General features: G+C 35.3%; 2 protein-coding genes across 2 annotated transcripts; both read right to left on the bottom strand.

The window, feature by feature from the left end:
• Nucleotides 1-1,210: 1,210 nt before the first annotated feature.
• Nucleotides 1,211-7,681, bottom strand: LOC120340008 (fatty acyl-CoA hydrolase precursor, medium chain-like). The gene is made up of 10 exons (XM_078116331.1): nucleotides 7,142-7,681; nucleotides 6,360-6,557; nucleotides 5,690-5,882; nucleotides 5,030-5,226; nucleotides 4,383-4,546; nucleotides 3,647-3,798; nucleotides 2,968-3,174; nucleotides 2,505-2,649; nucleotides 1,924-2,170; nucleotides 1,211-1,477 (listed from the first exon to the last, which is right to left on the bottom strand). Exons 2-10 carry the CDS (start codon nucleotides 6,521-6,523, stop codon nucleotides 1,312-1,314), a joined length of 1,635 nt encoding a protein of 544 aa, XP_077972457.1. The 5' UTR covers nucleotides 6,524-6,557; nucleotides 7,142-7,681; the 3' UTR covers nucleotides 1,211-1,311.
• Nucleotides 7,682-8,323: 642 nt separating this feature from the next.
• LOC144427326 (carboxylesterase 5A-like) lies at nucleotides 8,324-15,540 on the bottom strand. Its single transcript, XM_078116373.1, has 9 exons — nucleotides 15,251-15,540; nucleotides 14,820-15,015; nucleotides 13,971-14,167; nucleotides 12,912-13,075; nucleotides 12,119-12,270; nucleotides 10,071-10,277; nucleotides 9,859-10,003; nucleotides 9,357-9,603; nucleotides 8,324-8,727 (listed from the first exon to the last, which is right to left on the bottom strand). Exons 1-9 carry the CDS (start codon nucleotides 15,394-15,396, stop codon nucleotides 8,559-8,561), a joined length of 1,623 nt encoding a protein of 540 aa, XP_077972499.1. The 5' UTR covers nucleotides 15,397-15,540; the 3' UTR covers nucleotides 8,324-8,558.
• Between the last annotated feature and the right edge of the window lie 1,209 nt (nucleotides 15,541-16,749).

The following is a 16,749-nucleotide window of genomic DNA, read 5'->3' as shown; positions in this document are numbered from 1 at the left end:
CTGACTTATAGCGCGGTTTCGTATGAAACCTGACTTACCAAGAAAAGCATGCATTCGAAAAAAATTATGTACGGTAATACGTTGACATGATACGCAAAACTCCCGGTTGCGATATTGGAATCTCACTTCCTTTCTCTCCGTGTTCATGAATGAATCATGATAGACCAACATTTGAAAGATCAATGTAGTTTTGGACGGGGAATTTAAATAATGACTACTATATATAAAAACAAAAAAACTAGCAAACAAACTTTAACTATATTGGCACGAAATCTATTTATGAATCGTTTTGCTGAACACTTGTTTGAGCACGAAGGGGTGCTCCGGTAGTATGTGTACCAAGATGGCGCACAACCTGAACATCGTATGTGTGCCCGGTTAGGGTTATCAGGTTGTGCGCCATCTTGGTACACATACTACGGAAGCGACCAAAATGGACCTATGGCTCGTTCTGTTAAATTCTTGTTGTTTTTGTGTAAAAAAATCGCTTCTCTCTTTAACTACTGGACCAATTGTTCTAAAATTTTCAGTGGTAAAATATTGTTGTTGTCTCTGGAAGGCTATTTTATTCATTTTAAAAATTCTTAGGGCTCTATGAAATTCGTTTTTCACCGTGAAGTTTTGTGTTATGGCTTATGACGTCAAAATTATGAATTGCGCACCGTGTGGTGGTTCCACGATCGCATTCCAGCAATCACGTAGTCAGCAAAGTCGGAGGGGGTGATACGGTAGAATATCGTCGCTGTATAAGATTTGATACTACTTCGTTTTGGTATTCGTGTCCATATATTTGAGCTTTAATCTCTTGTTGTTGTTGGGGGAAAATCGCTTTTTTTGTTCTCAATAGACCAATAGATTCAAATTTTCATCTCTTAATAGTGAAAATGTCGTGTTGCTATGAGACCATTACTTTTACCACTTTTCATGAATCTGTGAAGCGATTATTCCACTTAAAATATGCTGTTTTATTTCAATTTGTGGAAACAGTTTAAATGAGGTACGGGAACACTAGTTCTGCCACGCTAGGTCAACAAACTTTCAGCAAACACGGTGCCTAAGTCAAGGCTTAAGTCGGTAGGAATGCGCAATCTTCAGGTTCACATTGCATTGAAAACTTCATGATGGCAACAGTATGCGAGTCATGTGACTACACTTTTTTCTAGTTGCTTCATATCAGTAAAATAGAAATGTAGGTTAAGACAACTTATTTCATGTGCGTCTTATATTGTACATTGCATTGCGAAGACTAGAATAAATCACCATGTATATAATAATTATTAAAGTGCTAACATTTGTAAAATAAATTCTAGTTTATTTCTTGTCTGTCATATATGCAGGCATAACATTATTCCAGAAATCAACTTCTTTTTCCGCCAGATTTTTTTCTACTGAGAAAGTAGAACCGACTACAAGGTGATCTCCTTTAGCTTTATATTGAGGCCATTCTTTATCCACTGGCTTTCCTTTATTTGGATCTCTGAAATATGACAAAAAATGGAGATATTTAAAGATGATTAGAGAAGATATGAATACGTCATTTTCATTATAAGTCCCAGTCCTCATGGATGCGTGTAAAGGAAGCTACACAACTTATGTAGCAGATGAATTCCAGAGCTAACTAAACTACCAGGCATGCACTTCCAATCGCACATTAAAAGGGTAACATCACATTAGGTTCCAGTACAGTATCATAACAATATTACTAGTAGACCGTTGAGTCGTTTTTCTAAATTGTCGGTTGTTGTTCTTATTGAAAAAAAAGTCGCCTTTGACAGTAACAAATAGACCAATCAAATTCAAATTTTTAGTTATGTAGATAAGGAAGAAGTCGCCAGAAAACTATATTTAAGTTTTATTTTACCTCGCTTGCCGATTATAAACGGCCCATCTTATTACAAAATCGTTTTTCGTAATAGCACTCACCCAGTCTTGGCGAAGTTCGTCAGATATGCCATGAATTTACGACTAATCTCCTCTTCTTCTTTGGAGAATTTTGCTTTTATTGATAATGGGTGCGGTGAGAAAGGAACCCCAAACGTCATCATAATATCATTACTGTGATCACAGAAGCACCATTCTGGCATCTTCCCAACTTCTTCCCCATATACATTGTCTTGAAACATTTTGAGTTGGAAAGTCGCGTAATACAGGTAAATCTGGGAGCCAGAATCTAAAAAATAATTAAAAATCCTTTTATATCCAGTTTTATATTCAAGTTATGAAGGAGTTTTTCTCTCAATTGAATGCAATCTTGCTTTAAAATATAAACAGCAATTCGGGATTTTTCAAAATCATGTAAATGACTTTAGACAAAAGAAAACTGCGCATTATTAATGTGTGGAAAATTGATTTTCGATACATTTTACTAATATAACAAATGACTCGAAACTCTTTATCAAGAAGCTTGCAAAGAGTTCCGATGTATGGAATCCATTTATTGCCGATGAATATAGCTTAAGTCACACTTACTAAAACAGGTCAGTGACTGAATTAGAATAATTTACCCGAATAAACTGATGCCGTCTGTACCGCCTTTGAAACAAATAAATCGTCACCCATTACTGCACCAAACATTTTGCTAAACCTTTTTTCATCAGATTCATCTTTTATGTAGAAATCTTTACATTTCTCAAAACCTTCTTCTGAAACCTATAAATCGAAAACCAACATGACTGACAGGGCAATGAATGGTACTCCTGTAGTATGTGAATTAATATGGCGGACACTGGTACGGAACGCAGTACGTGTACCAGGTAAGAGTTGGGACCTAATTTTATTCCAATTTTTCTTATTTTAGTTCTATTACGAGTTCGGGAACTACCCAAGTGACTTCCTTAGTATTAGTACCTGAAATTATGGCCTAACCTTAACCTGGTACACATACTACGTTCCGGTGTCTGCCATCTTGATTCTCATACCTCGGGAATATACCTAAAGAATTATCAAATCAAACAGTCCACTTCTTACCGGAATATAAAAAACTTGACCTAATTCTTCCTCTGTAATTCCTTTCATATAATTTGGAGAAGACATGATAGAAAGTAACCCTTGACCTTCCGTGTTGTTACATCCAATAATATAAGGTACTTTTGTGAAGTCTTTGTTTTTCAGAACTTCTTCTGGAGTTTTAGGAAACACTTTTCCATCAAAGCATGGGCAAAACGATTCACCGCTCTGTTGCATAGACAAGAATATTTGAAACATTATAGAGAACAATGCCCAAATATATAAACACAAATGCCAAAAAGAATCAGTATCAAATGTATCCCTTCACTGATCACCAAATGATGGAACTCCCAGACGAGGGGTAATATTCAACGTTGGTGACACACAAAACTTGGAAGTCAAAAACAAATTCGAATGAATTCAAAATGAATAAAATTAATAGCCTTCTATAACTATAATTATAATCACTGAAAATCTCAAAGCGATTGGTCCGCTAGGTAAAAGGTAAAAAGAAGTACGAATTTTCCACAACAAGAAATATAATTCCAAGAAGAACGCTGACAACAATTTAACAAAACATTCCGTAGGTTCAATTCGAGATTTAATTACCTTGCATTGTAAAAGCTATGAGCATACAACTTAGTTGCACAAATTGATTTTATAATACCTCGACTTCCAATTTTTTCCCTAAATATTTTACCTCCATCAAACTCATCATAGCTTCTACTAAGTCGTCTGCAGGTACTTTTTGTAATGCTTCCAAAATCTTGTTGTCATCTTCCTCGGTGATTTTTAATTGTTCAAAAAATTGTTTGTTATATTCAGCATTTTTTTCAGCTCCACGAAATACTCCTAAATAAGAAAACGTGTTTGAGTTAGATAATTTAGAACCAGATGATGTCTCTTGGAGCATAAACGTTGTATCTTTTGTAGAAAGCCCCGCCACTAATGCAAAATTGTGAAATTTTAGAAAAACACCCACGCAAATTTTTAAGTAATTGCGTGTTCGCCACCTTTTAGCAGGGACGGTTTTTTTTTACAAAAGATCCTAAACTTTAGCAATAAATAGCCATTTTATTCTATCTTGAATGCAGAATTTATTATTTATTAGTTTTTAGGTTCAGTTAGTCAGCTTGTGTTGGACGGTAGGTCAAACAGTGAATATATATATTTCATTCTGATACTAAGAATCCAATATTATAGGTTATTAGACGCGAAGTTGAACTATGTTGTTGTTGATAAAATTCTTGTTCATATTGTTGTAAAAAAATCGCCTTCCTCTTTAATTACTGTACCAAGTGCTTTGAAATTTTCAGTAGTTATTACTTTTTCGTAACATAATACTTTGTTTTGGTCTCTTGTTGTACAAGCAAAGACAGATTTGGACTGTTAAACAAACACTCTCGTTTTTTTTTTATAGAAATGTATGTAATTACCACGCATTGTAGATTGTCCACTCTGACTTATCGCTTTATGAAATAGGCCACGAGACAGAGGTGATATCAAATGATGATTGACAGAAACGGCTCCGGCACTTTCACCGATTATGGTAACGTTGTTTTTGTCTCCTCCGAAGTGTTGTATGTTTTCTTGCACCCATCTGGAAATGGTAAATATTGCAATTTTGAACAAGAACTGTTCTTCGTGTATTTTATTTCACACCACGAAGATGATTGAAGATATAAAAGCATGGGTATTCCCGTAGTATGTGAACCAAGATGGCGGACACGGGAACGTGATATGTGTATTAGGTTAGGATTGGGCCACAATTTCAGATACAAATACTATGGGAGTCACTTGGCTAGTCCCCGAATTCGTAATAGAACTAAACTAAGGAAATTTGGAATAAAAATATGGCCTAACCCCAACATAGTACACTTACTACGTTCCGGTGTCCGCCACCTTGGTTCACATATTTCGTGAGAACAGAGCGTGTCCAATTTAAAGTGTTCAGGTTTTTTCATTCGATTATTAAAATATTTATATTCTTTGCATATGAATTGTTTGTGAATAATTTATTAAAAAATTTGTTACTTTGGCAACTAACATTCTATATATAAAAACGTCTATATTTTTTTTTCACCTCAGAGCCAATTGCTGGTCCAGAATTCCAGCATTCCCCGAACAGACGGATGAAGGACCCAGTGATAAGAATCCAAAGACGCCAACTCTGTAATTCGGTACAACAACTACAACATCATTCATTCCAGCAAGTACCGTTCCATCGTACTCTCGTTCAGAGCCAGAACTGAACCCTCCTCCATAAATCCACACCATCACCTGCAGAAATGAAAATAACGGTATGCTAAATACTATCTTGATGTACTTCCCGGTATCTATATTATTAATACACAATTCATTCTATTATTCGCGTATTTTTGTGGATGAAAGTAGGTGGCGCTTCATATGTCTTTAGCTCCAGAAAATTTAAAATATGCCTATTGTAACTATTCTCTTGGTTGACTTTACAAAATAAAGTAGTGCGGAGGAAGGTTACTTAAAATAGATTGGTTCGAAAATCAATGCCATATTTGCGGCATTTGATCTTAAGTAATTGTCTTTCATCTCATATTAATGATTCTCTGATATTCGCATAATGGCGCAAAAAATATAATTTTCAATCAAAAGTTTGTGAAAATGCTTCCGCGACGATTAAAAGTTAATTATTTGCCGATAACGGAATCATTATCAACTCTCCATTCTCGATTATCAAGTAAAATTTTCAAAAGTGATGAATTCTTACCGCAAGATTTTTGCCTTTTTGAAGCGACGGTGTGTATACAGATAAGTGCAGACAGTCTTCTCCTAAAACTGGTTCGGTCTTGTATGAATTGGGAAATGGAAAATACTGTTCCATTCCTTCCTCCATTGCAGTAGGATACATTGGAACCTTTCCAGGAATAGTCCCGTCTTTAACGCCATTCCAAGGTTCCACCCTGTCAAATTTGGAAAATTACTAGAATTGATTTTGTCTTGGTGTGGCAGAGACAGATCTGGTCTTGATACCCAAAACATATACATTCGAGTTATCAGAAAGCCATGTATTCAATATTTCGCTGGAAAATACTTTGGGTGAGAAAACAAAACATGTTGCAATTGAATGTTCTGACATTGTGAAAGCGGCATAAAACACTGTAATATCTAAATGTTCCTTATGACCACCGAACAACATTGTATTTTATTTTCTGCAAAATGGTGGCAGAAAAAGGCCTTTAATACAATGTTATCTCATAATATTAACAGCGTAATTCAATCCCTCATTGCGCGTGAACTCCACAAAATTACGCTGTTATCACGGATATATAATATATATATATATTAAATATAAATTAAATAATTATATAATAATTAATTTAAAAAAAAAATAAAAATAAATTAAATATTAAAAATAAATATAAAATATAAATACTTACGGTTGAGGAGGCATAAATCTTAAATTCCCCACTGGTGGTTTTGCGAAAGGAATATTTCGAAACACACTGACACGTGCTGCATTTTTCCCTTTTAATTTTACAGCCTTTCCCTTTATTTTCCCATTAGGCATTGACACAATATCCGAACTCATTGTAATACCCATTTGTATAATCCACTGTTAAACTCTTCAAAACTTGCTGGAATATGAACAGACTGGTAACCAACTATTCAACTATAGCCACAGTTTTGATTTCACGTTAGTAACTATAGCGCCGACACCGTATATTTGTTTGCATCGAGTAAACGAAGAAACTAAAAAACGAACGGAATCATATTGATTGTTTGCTCTGTCTATAGCAATAGCATAATGGAATCGTATTCGACTTTTACAAAACGTGGGACCGAAGTTCAAATCGGGATATTCAATCTTAAAACTAAATTAAATTTCTCATTTTCCAATAAGAAAAAAATAAAGAAAAAATAATGCCAAATTAATAATATAAACAATAGGTATAAAATTTAAGGTGCTTTTATAGATATTCCTTTATTTCTAGAATTACATTACACTAAATTGTGTACAACTATTTGCAATATTCTTCTCAAGCTCCCATACCAAGTCAAAAATTGATGAAAAAGTGGCGGGACGCCTTGAACGTTTGTAAATAATTAACTAGCATTGATGAGACATTCATCTTGAGATAGTTATATAGAAGTACTAACTAACGTATATTAACATGGGCGCAGATATCGTTTTTTTAAATAATCGCTTTAAAAATGGTACCTTTGATTTCGGTAAATAAATCTGCATCTGGAGGAATTCAGTTCTTGCTTGAATCAGTTCGAATAAATACGATGTAAAATGCGCCTCCTTGCGGGTTCGCGCTTGAAAAGATGATTGACTAAAATATTTTGGATCACCATGACCTAATGAGAATAATAACTAAGTAACGATGCGCAGTAACTAACAATAATAAATTCGTCTAAAATATCTTTTCCAACACTGAATTTGTGTATGACAAAAACCTGGGAACATGAAGGGCCATCAGAAAGTGTTTGTACGAAATGGATTCACAATATAACGACGAAAGATTTAAGGCGAATCAACAAAACGGCGTACGACTATTCTGTGTACTGAACGATTTTTGTTTTGTTCTCCATTTGCTTTTGTTCGCGCTTTCATGGCTCATTACACATGGTCTCTGGCACACATTTTAGGACGCGCTTTGTCCGCTTCTTCGTTCGTTTTTGTTTTGTTATTTCGGTGTTTGCTGTCGACAGAATATCTTCAACGTGCTAAAATGTACAGAATGTAATGATCGTACGTCTTCAATGCAATATGGGAATGGTCTGTGTATTCAGTAAGGACTTTCGTAATACGAATCCGCCCAGACCGCATGCGAAGCACTTTGTTCATCATGTTTGAAAAAATTTGCATCAATCTTCGCTTGTGATGACTAAACTAATAATCTTTCTGCAAATGTAAATAACTGAGGTTGCGTAGATCACAATCCTATTCAGCCTTTAAACGTTGTGGAAACCATCGCGTTCTGTACACAATCGGTTATTTTGTCCCACCCGTTGACTATAAATTGGCATGCTACTTCGTTCTTTTGCACCGGTTTTACCTACTAAAGTTCAATTTATTTTGTTCTCATTGCTTTTGCTAACTAGCTTCAAGTCCAAGTCCAATCATATCAGATAGTATCGCATTCTTATTGTACTAACCCTACGAATACTTCGGGAGCACCCATTGTTTGTGTCGTCTTGGTAATATGTGTGAGGCTACCCACACCATATTGCGATACAACTCGCTCTTTATTGTCATCTATCGATGGCAATGTTGTATTGGAAATGGCCAGGTACTGTTGGGCCAACCTCGTACAAACAATGCAGGCAAGATACAAACAAAAACTGATGTAGGTCCGACTTGAAATAACGCAAAATGTCCTATACGCTACCAACTCATTTTATTAAAGCAATCAGTGACATATATATGTAATTTGTATATAGAATGTAGTTAGAAATTATCATTTTGAATTTTAACACTCAAACGGAAGTTGGTACAAATTAGAGAAAATAACTAATACCGAAATTTGATTTATAATCACGTAATATTAAGCTTCATAGAAAGTCAATCATATGTTTATATATTTTGCAACATTTGATTACATGGATATTATTTTAAAATCTAGGAACTTCTATTTTGCTGGTTTGACAACCAGTGAAGGCATAACGTTGCTCCAGAAATCGACTTCTTTTTCCGCCAGATTTTTTCCTACTGATAAAGTAGTGTCAACCACGAGATATTCGCCTTTCGATTTATATTTTGGCCATTTCACATCCAATGTTTTTCCTTTATTTGGATCACTGAAATAAAACAGGAAACTATATAGTGAATCTCGTGAGGTGGCTTGAATAAGCTTTTGCAAACAACAACTTGATCACCAGTTGACAACGAATGCGAACGCGGATGTAATCAAAAAAAAGCGAATTTTCATAGCAACTAGAATAGAAACAACAACATCACGATAACAAAAATTTTTATACGGTAACAACGGTACAGTAGAAGAAAAATACAAACAAGAACAACAACATAATAACAAAACGATCGATAAATGAATTTCGTGTCCAACAAGATCAAATATACCAATAACGACAACAACATAACGAAATAGCGATCGGAGACCGCCGACCTATCGATCTTCGAAAGAAAAAAAAGAAAGAAAAAAACTCGCTAATTATACGACATAATTCATCCAAAATCAATGGGTTTTTCTGTTCCGAGATATGATGAATGTACATGCAAAATTTGGAGCAGATTCAACCTCGCTTCCGTGAGATACCGCATAACATACGAAAGTGTCTAACAGACGGACGGACAAACAGACAAATACCTAAATACCTATCAACATACTCATCGATCAAGATAAATAATGACAAGACGATCCATAGGTCCTTTTTGTATCCAATTCTTTTAGTTATATCGATACACTTACCCAGTTCTAGCAAAGTTTGTCAAAAATGTCATAAAATTTCGACTAAGATCTTCTTCTTCTTTGCTGAATTTCGCACCCATCGATAAGGGGTAGGTTGTAAATGGCATTCCGAATGTAATCATTATATCATTACCGTGATCACAACAACACCAATCTGGAAGCTTGCCCACTTCTGGCCCGTATTCATCACCTTGGAACATTTTAAGCCGAAATGTTCCATAATATAAGTAAATTTGTGCGCCCGCATCTGGAAATTAGTGAAAAAATAGTCATCGCATGGTATATTAGGTGTATAACAAAACAGCCTTATGCAAGTTCGTGCGAACAGATTCAAATGTTCCAATATTTGCGAACCAAAATTTATAACTGCAGTACAGTGTTGTTTTTTTTTCAAAAACAAAAACTATCGAAAACTATTTATGTTACTGGCAAATCAAAAAGTTATGGGTTATAACGACAATAATTCAAAATTTAACTTTCCGAAATGAAAGAAATATTTTACCGGCATATACTGAGGCAGTCTTTACAGCTTTTGAAACAAACATGGCGTCGCCCATAATCGCACCAAACGCTTTACTGAATCTTTTTTCATCGTTGTTGTCCTTTATGTAAAACTCTTTACACTTCTCAAAACCCTCATCTGAAACCTGGAAAATGCATTCAAAAAAATGAAAGAACGAAATCTTAAATCAACTCAAATTATTAATTCCATACCGGAACAAAAAGAAATTTTCTCAAGTCTTCCTCTGTTATTCCTTTAATAATATCTGGAGATGTGAAGACTGCAAGTAATCCTTGACCCTCTGTATTGTTGCATCCAATAATATAAGGTACTTTTGTGAAGTCTTTGTTTTTCAGCATCTCTTCTGGAGTTTTGGGAAACACTTTTCCATCGAAACAAGGATAGAAGACGACTTTTTTCTGGATATAAAATAGCTTATTTTAGAAAAAGCAACATATACTCATTTTAGAATAGAAATGAACCTTTTTTCAATTTGGAATGCAATCAAAATATTGGCTCATTGTTTCAAATATCAAATTTTTACATATTTTTTCAAAAAGCGTAAAATATACTATTGTCTATCGTCAGTTTTCAAGATTGATAACCAATTGAATCGTTAACCAGTGCTCATTTTAAGGCTTGTTATCTTATGGGGCATAGTTGTAGAAATGGAACGCTTCTCATATTTAGACTTTAAAATTGACCATATACCTCAATTTCATTCAAATACCCCTAGTCCAGGGGTCGGCAACCCCTGGCACGCGTGCCAAACTTGGCACGCGAGCCCATTTATTCGGCACGCGAGCGAGGCCTCAGAAACGCTCTTTCAGATAAAAAGTTTCGAGGCTCTGATTTATCCGATAAAACTCGGTGTTTGTTCATTCATTATCGTTTGTTAACAATCTGTTATTCATTTAAATTTTAAACTCTTTTTGTCTTTTCATGACATATGGCTACAAAGAAATATATTATGACGTAAAAATTGAGTTAGCTCGTAACGAATTGTGACGAGCCACAGCATTCATTGGTGGTTCATTGTTACGTAATATATAGTTCGTCTGTGCCACCATTTTTCTTCATTTTTGATTGATTTATGAAGTTGTACACTTCATGTTGGTTAAAGTTACATGCTAACTTACTGAAATAAATTGATTTCGCAAGAAATATAAGCCATTATAGAAGGGAATACAAGAGAGAAGTGCAGAAAACGAACTATCGCGTGATTGGGAAGCCATTCCCGAGAATTTTTCGTGTCTCAAAAACTTTGCAACTGCATGTTTTTATCTACATATGCTTGTGACTTTCTGTTCTCAGTTATGAACTTCATTAAGTCTTGTAATAGGAGTAGCCTGAAAGATGAAACCAGTAGTTCGTGTATTTCTTTGAAAGTTACAAAATATAATCCCAATGTAAATCTCTATCAACGGTAAAGCAGCAGCAGAAGTCTCACTGATATAGAATAAGAAAAGAAATCAAATCTATTTGTCGGGCTGATATTTTCCCGAATAGTGAATCTGTCTGTAGCTTACATGTTTAGAAGGTTTAATATTGTGTATTTTTGCTTTAAAAGTAACAAAGAATTTTTTTTAAATTTTGGTCTGGTCAGCACGCGGAAGAATTTTGTCGTTAAATTTAGCCGATTTGGGCACACGAACCGAAAAAGTTCCCCCCCCCCCCCTGCCCTAGACCTTGTTTATTGATTCATCGTAATAGAGTCTGTAAACTGGAGGATGGAGTCCCGTTGAACATTTAAAAAGAGAATTATCCAAATTCTCACAACATAAAAGCTGTCGAAAAAGTTTCTATACTACATTTGAATTTTACTCCATTTTCGTATTTTTTTATCCAGCAATTGCTAATAAGGATACAACGAGAATATCGGTTGGAAACCGAAGACTTATCGATCGATAGTTAGGGGATCCCCCAAAACATAAACTGCAGTTTCGATTCATCCGCTCTTGTAACTTGCGCACTGCGCATCGCACACACACACTCGGCGGGTTTCAAAATTCTCTCGCTTTACAAAAATCTAGATCACTATATCAATAATTGATTGATAACTCGCTAATTATACGACATAATTCGCCCAAAATCAATAGGATTCTGGTCCGAGATAAGATGAATGCACATGCAAAATCTGGAGCAGATTCAATCCCGCTTTCGTGAGATATCGCGTGCATCTAACACACACACACAGACAGACATACAAATACCTATCAATATACTTACCGATCTTAAGATCGATAAGTAATAAAATTACCGCCATCAGTTGGTTCAGAGCTTCTATCAAATCGGGTGCTGGTATTTTTTGCAGCGCTGCAAGAATCTTCTTGTCATCTGTCTCCTCAATTTTCAGATGTTCAAAGAAAATTTTGTTCGGTTTATCGTTCTCTTCCGTTGTACGAAATAACACTAAAGTAATATTTATAATTTATTAATTGAGAATTCCGTTCGTTTTGTTTACTATTTTACAAGGCTTTAGGTATTTTATTCTCCGTTAATTTTTACTATACCATAAAAGAAAACTTAGTTATAATTTAGTCTAAATCTCGTATTTAAAAAAAACTTTGGTATTCCCGTAGTATTTATGCCAGGTTAGGTCATAATTTTATTCCGATTTTCCTTATTTTAGTTCAATCACGAGTTCGGGGACTGTCTGTATTAGCCAAGTGAGTATACCCATAGGTTTCAGAACATTTACACAACTTGATGTAAAGTGAGCGAACAAAATTAGTAGCCTCCATAACATACACCTCTGAAGCGCCAAAACTTTAATATATATATAACTGTGGTTCCATTACATTTGAACCCACGTACATTTGAACCCACGACGATTGCATCTGCATACTATTGCACCTACAGAATTTTTTTTTGTTTTACGGATATTTGAACCCATACTAACCTAACCCATGGGTTTTATCACCCGCACATTGATTGAACCCGCGGATATACACATGGGTTCAAATGTACGTGGGTTCAAATGTACGGTCACCATAACTGTATATAATATGTACAAATGGTTTATCCCAAATCGTTTATATATGCCTTATTACTTGGCATTGTAGATTGTCCACTGTGACTTATAGCCTTGTGGAACAGGCCACGTGACAGAGGTGATATCATATGATGATTGACGGAAATTGCTCCCGCGCTTTCGCCAAATATAGTTACGTTGTTTTTGTCTCCTCCAAAAAATTCCACGTTATCTCGAACCCATCTGAAAGTTGATTAAAAATTTTTAGAATATACGTACAAAAAATGTTAAAATTGGAAATTTGAAGGCGTATTTATATATTATTTAGGTTGCGAATAAGGCTCTGTGCAAGAAGTCACTGCTTAGTAGTTGAGACGTTACCATTTTTTCGGACCGGAGTCGTTCTTCCGTCTCAATTTATCCCTGAGTTTGGTTGTGGGCATGGAATTTGAACCATGGATTTTAACCTGTGATGCCATCATCATAAATAATTTGAACGATATTTTACTGCGCAACACATGGTATAATGATGTAATTTATGCATTGACTAAGGTTCGTTTATTATGAGTTTTATGGAGGTGTCATTGTGTCAAACTGTATGAAATTCTGATCCTTTAGTAACCGCATCATCATGGTTAATTTTAACGTTTTTTCACTACACAATAAGAAGTATAATGATGTAGGTTCTGCATTGACTGTGGTTGTATATTATAGACTTCATTGGATTGTCAAATTGTACGAAATTAGCATAAAGGACACAATATTCGAAAGAAGTTAAACGACGTTCTTGAACTAAATGATAACCAGGATACACTCAAGTGAATATTTATACAAATTTTAAAATGTGTGTGTTAGGCCAAGTTAGGTTTTATTGTAACCAAAACGAATAAAGCTGGTTGTAGACAAAATCGTTATATGCATATAATATATATATATATATATATGGTAATTGCAGGCATACGCATTTAGACATTTGCGAATTGCGGTCTCTAAATACACGCAAGACTTGTCTTTGAACAAACGTTACTCGTTGCTTCTATAAAGCCTGGCTTGATAGCGAAATGAATTCATTCGACTACTCCCAGTCATTTGATACTGGTTTAATTCAGAATTCTAGTTCTGAAATATCCAATTCTACCTCAAGGCTAGTTGCTGGTCCAGAATTCCAGCATTTCCTGGACATACGGATGAAGGTCCCAGTGATAAGAATCCAAAGACTCCAACTCTGTAATTCGGTATAACAACTACAACATCATTCATTCCAGCAAGTACCGTTCCATCGTACTCTCGTTCAGAGCCAGAACTGAACCCTCCTCCATAAAGCCAAACCATCACCTTCATAAAGAAACAGGCTATTATAATTGATGGTGACCGTACATTTGAACCCATGTGTATATCCGCGAGTTCAATCTATATGCGGGGGCTAATACCCATGGGTTAGGGTTAGTATGGGTTCGAATATCCGTTAAAACAAAAAAATTCCATAGGTCCAATAGTATCCAGGTGCAAATGTCGTGGGTTCAAATGTACGGGAACCATAATTGATAAATGTGAATGTCAAGCAACTTCCAAATTTTGTTTCATCGATTGTATAAATGCGATGAAGCGTAGAGCTATATCATGATAAATTACTGTATCCAATTCACCACAGAAAATGTCATTTGGCGTTTTATATCTTTTGAATAGATGTGTTTCATTTGATATGTTCACAGTCATGTTACAAACGCATGTTCAACGTCGAATTGTGAGATAAATAAAGTGCCGTTTCAAGGTCATACAATCGGCAAGTTATGTAGACATAACCACTCATCACTTGTATTCAGATACAAAGTTCTCGTGAATGTGTCACGTAACATTATTGAGATGAAGTGCTATTTTATTGCTTGCTCAAGCCTTCTTGTATTTGACTCGTTTTAGTATAAAATTTTAAAGGTGTTTTCGTGTACAATATACCATTTTAAAAGCACTTACTTTGTGAATCACTCACCGGAAGGTTTTTGCCCTTTTCAAGCGTTGGGGTATATACAGATAAATGTAAACAGTCTTCTCCTAGCACTTGTTCGACGCCATCGTACTGATCAGGCAATGGAAAATACTTCATCATCGCTTCGTCCATAAGAGTAGAATACATCGGCACTTTTCCAGGTGTGATGCCGTCTCTAACGCCATCCCAACTTTCCACTCTTAAAAATGGTTGAAGTGTAATTTTCAAACATTTCAAAATTGATATTCAGTCCATGAATTTGGTAAAATTAACTGACAATTATCCCTATAATAACCGACATGGAATGATGGCCGGACGAGAGAGTGGTTCGTCATATGATCAACAGCCTTATTAGCTTTCCTTGGAATAAATATGAAAATTCTATCCTAATGACGGGTATACTAGTCTGTTTACTGAAAATATCAAATACTTACGGCTGCGGAGGCATAAATCTTAAATTTCCCAACGGCGGTTTCGCAAAAGGAATATTCCGAAATATGCTGACTGGTGTTTCATCTTTTAATTTCAAAACTTTTCCTTTCACTTTTCCATTTAATGTGGATGCAATTTCAGAACTCATATTACCTTGTTATACAATACCCTGATTAAAAAATTATGAGTTCCCTCTAAGTCAGTGAACTTTCACAAATAACTCTCCCCCTTGAGTTTTTCAAACAGTTAGGCCTACTCTGTTGCCCTAGCGCTAAACGAGTATGTTGTTTGCATCGGGTAAACTAAGAGATTGAGAAATAATCGGATTTGTTATATAGTCTGTTTGCGTTTACGCGATGACACTGCGTTTTGAAATCCTTATTTGAGCACACACGAATAAGGCTGAAGTGGAAACTTAAACATTGATTTTAAGCTTGTTTAAAACGTGAATTTTCAATATATAAAAAAGATATTTTGAAATGAATACATATATATGCAAGAACTACTATCAATAACCAGAATATAAAAAGCGTAATTTTAGGACAGGCTGTGAACCGCTAACTCACTTCGCCTAAATGAAGAGTCGTAAAATCTTTAAAACCTACCCGCTTCTATAATTATAAGAAAAGATACTGTCAAAATTCTAGGAATCTACTTCGGTAAGTCATTCCTGGAACCCCTAAAAAAGGATCTGCTTCTCCTGGCCAGGAGGGGTGGAATTGGTATGATCGACATAAAACTTCAATGTTATGCCTGCATATTCCAAAAACCCTCCAGTATGTACAGTATGGATGCCGCCAGAGAGTTCTGACAGTTTGAAGCCCAATACACAAACGCTCGGCTCAAAAATTAAGACAATAAAAATCTCCCTTTATGCATACCCGGCCCCACATCTCGAATGCCCTTTATATATTGGCTCTACAACACTCCGAATGGGAAGGTATAACCCTAAAACTAATATACCATAAATTGAGACAAAAAAACGTACGGCTGCAACGAAGTTAATTTATTAGACAGTAGGCAAATTCTATCTATCTATCGGTTTCACATAAACAATGTTGACATATGTATATTTATACTCAAAGAATACGTTTCTAATAATACAGGGACAGAGATTAAAATGAAAAAAATCAAGAACTACTACTTGCATTTGGCGACGAAATGCGTGTGTGTCGTGTAATGGTATAACTATAACCTCACCAGTTTCATTCCTAACTATCAAAGGTTACATTAGAGTTTGTAGAACATATGAATTAAAACTTTGTTTTGTAATACGTATCGCGACTAATTTGTTAGCGCACCGCACGCTGAAATGGTTTGAGAATCACTGCTATTTGGGGCCAGCAGTAAAACATGAGTATTATGTGGAGTGAAATTATATATATATATATACACTATCTGTCTCCTCCTATGTGGACAAACCAAACTCTTTGAAACACTGGACAAAAATGCGCTTTCTCCAATAGGTCATTCACCCTTGAAACTGGAGTTAGAAATGGAT

Source organism: Styela clava, chromosome 9 (assembly GCF_964204865.1).
Source record: "Styela clava chromosome 9, kaStyClav1.hap1.2, whole genome shotgun sequence".
In the NCBI taxonomy this organism is placed as follows: Eukaryota; Metazoa; Chordata; class Ascidiacea; order Stolidobranchia; family Styelidae; genus Styela; species Styela clava.
This window is presented reverse-complemented; position numbering and strand designations above follow the sequence as displayed.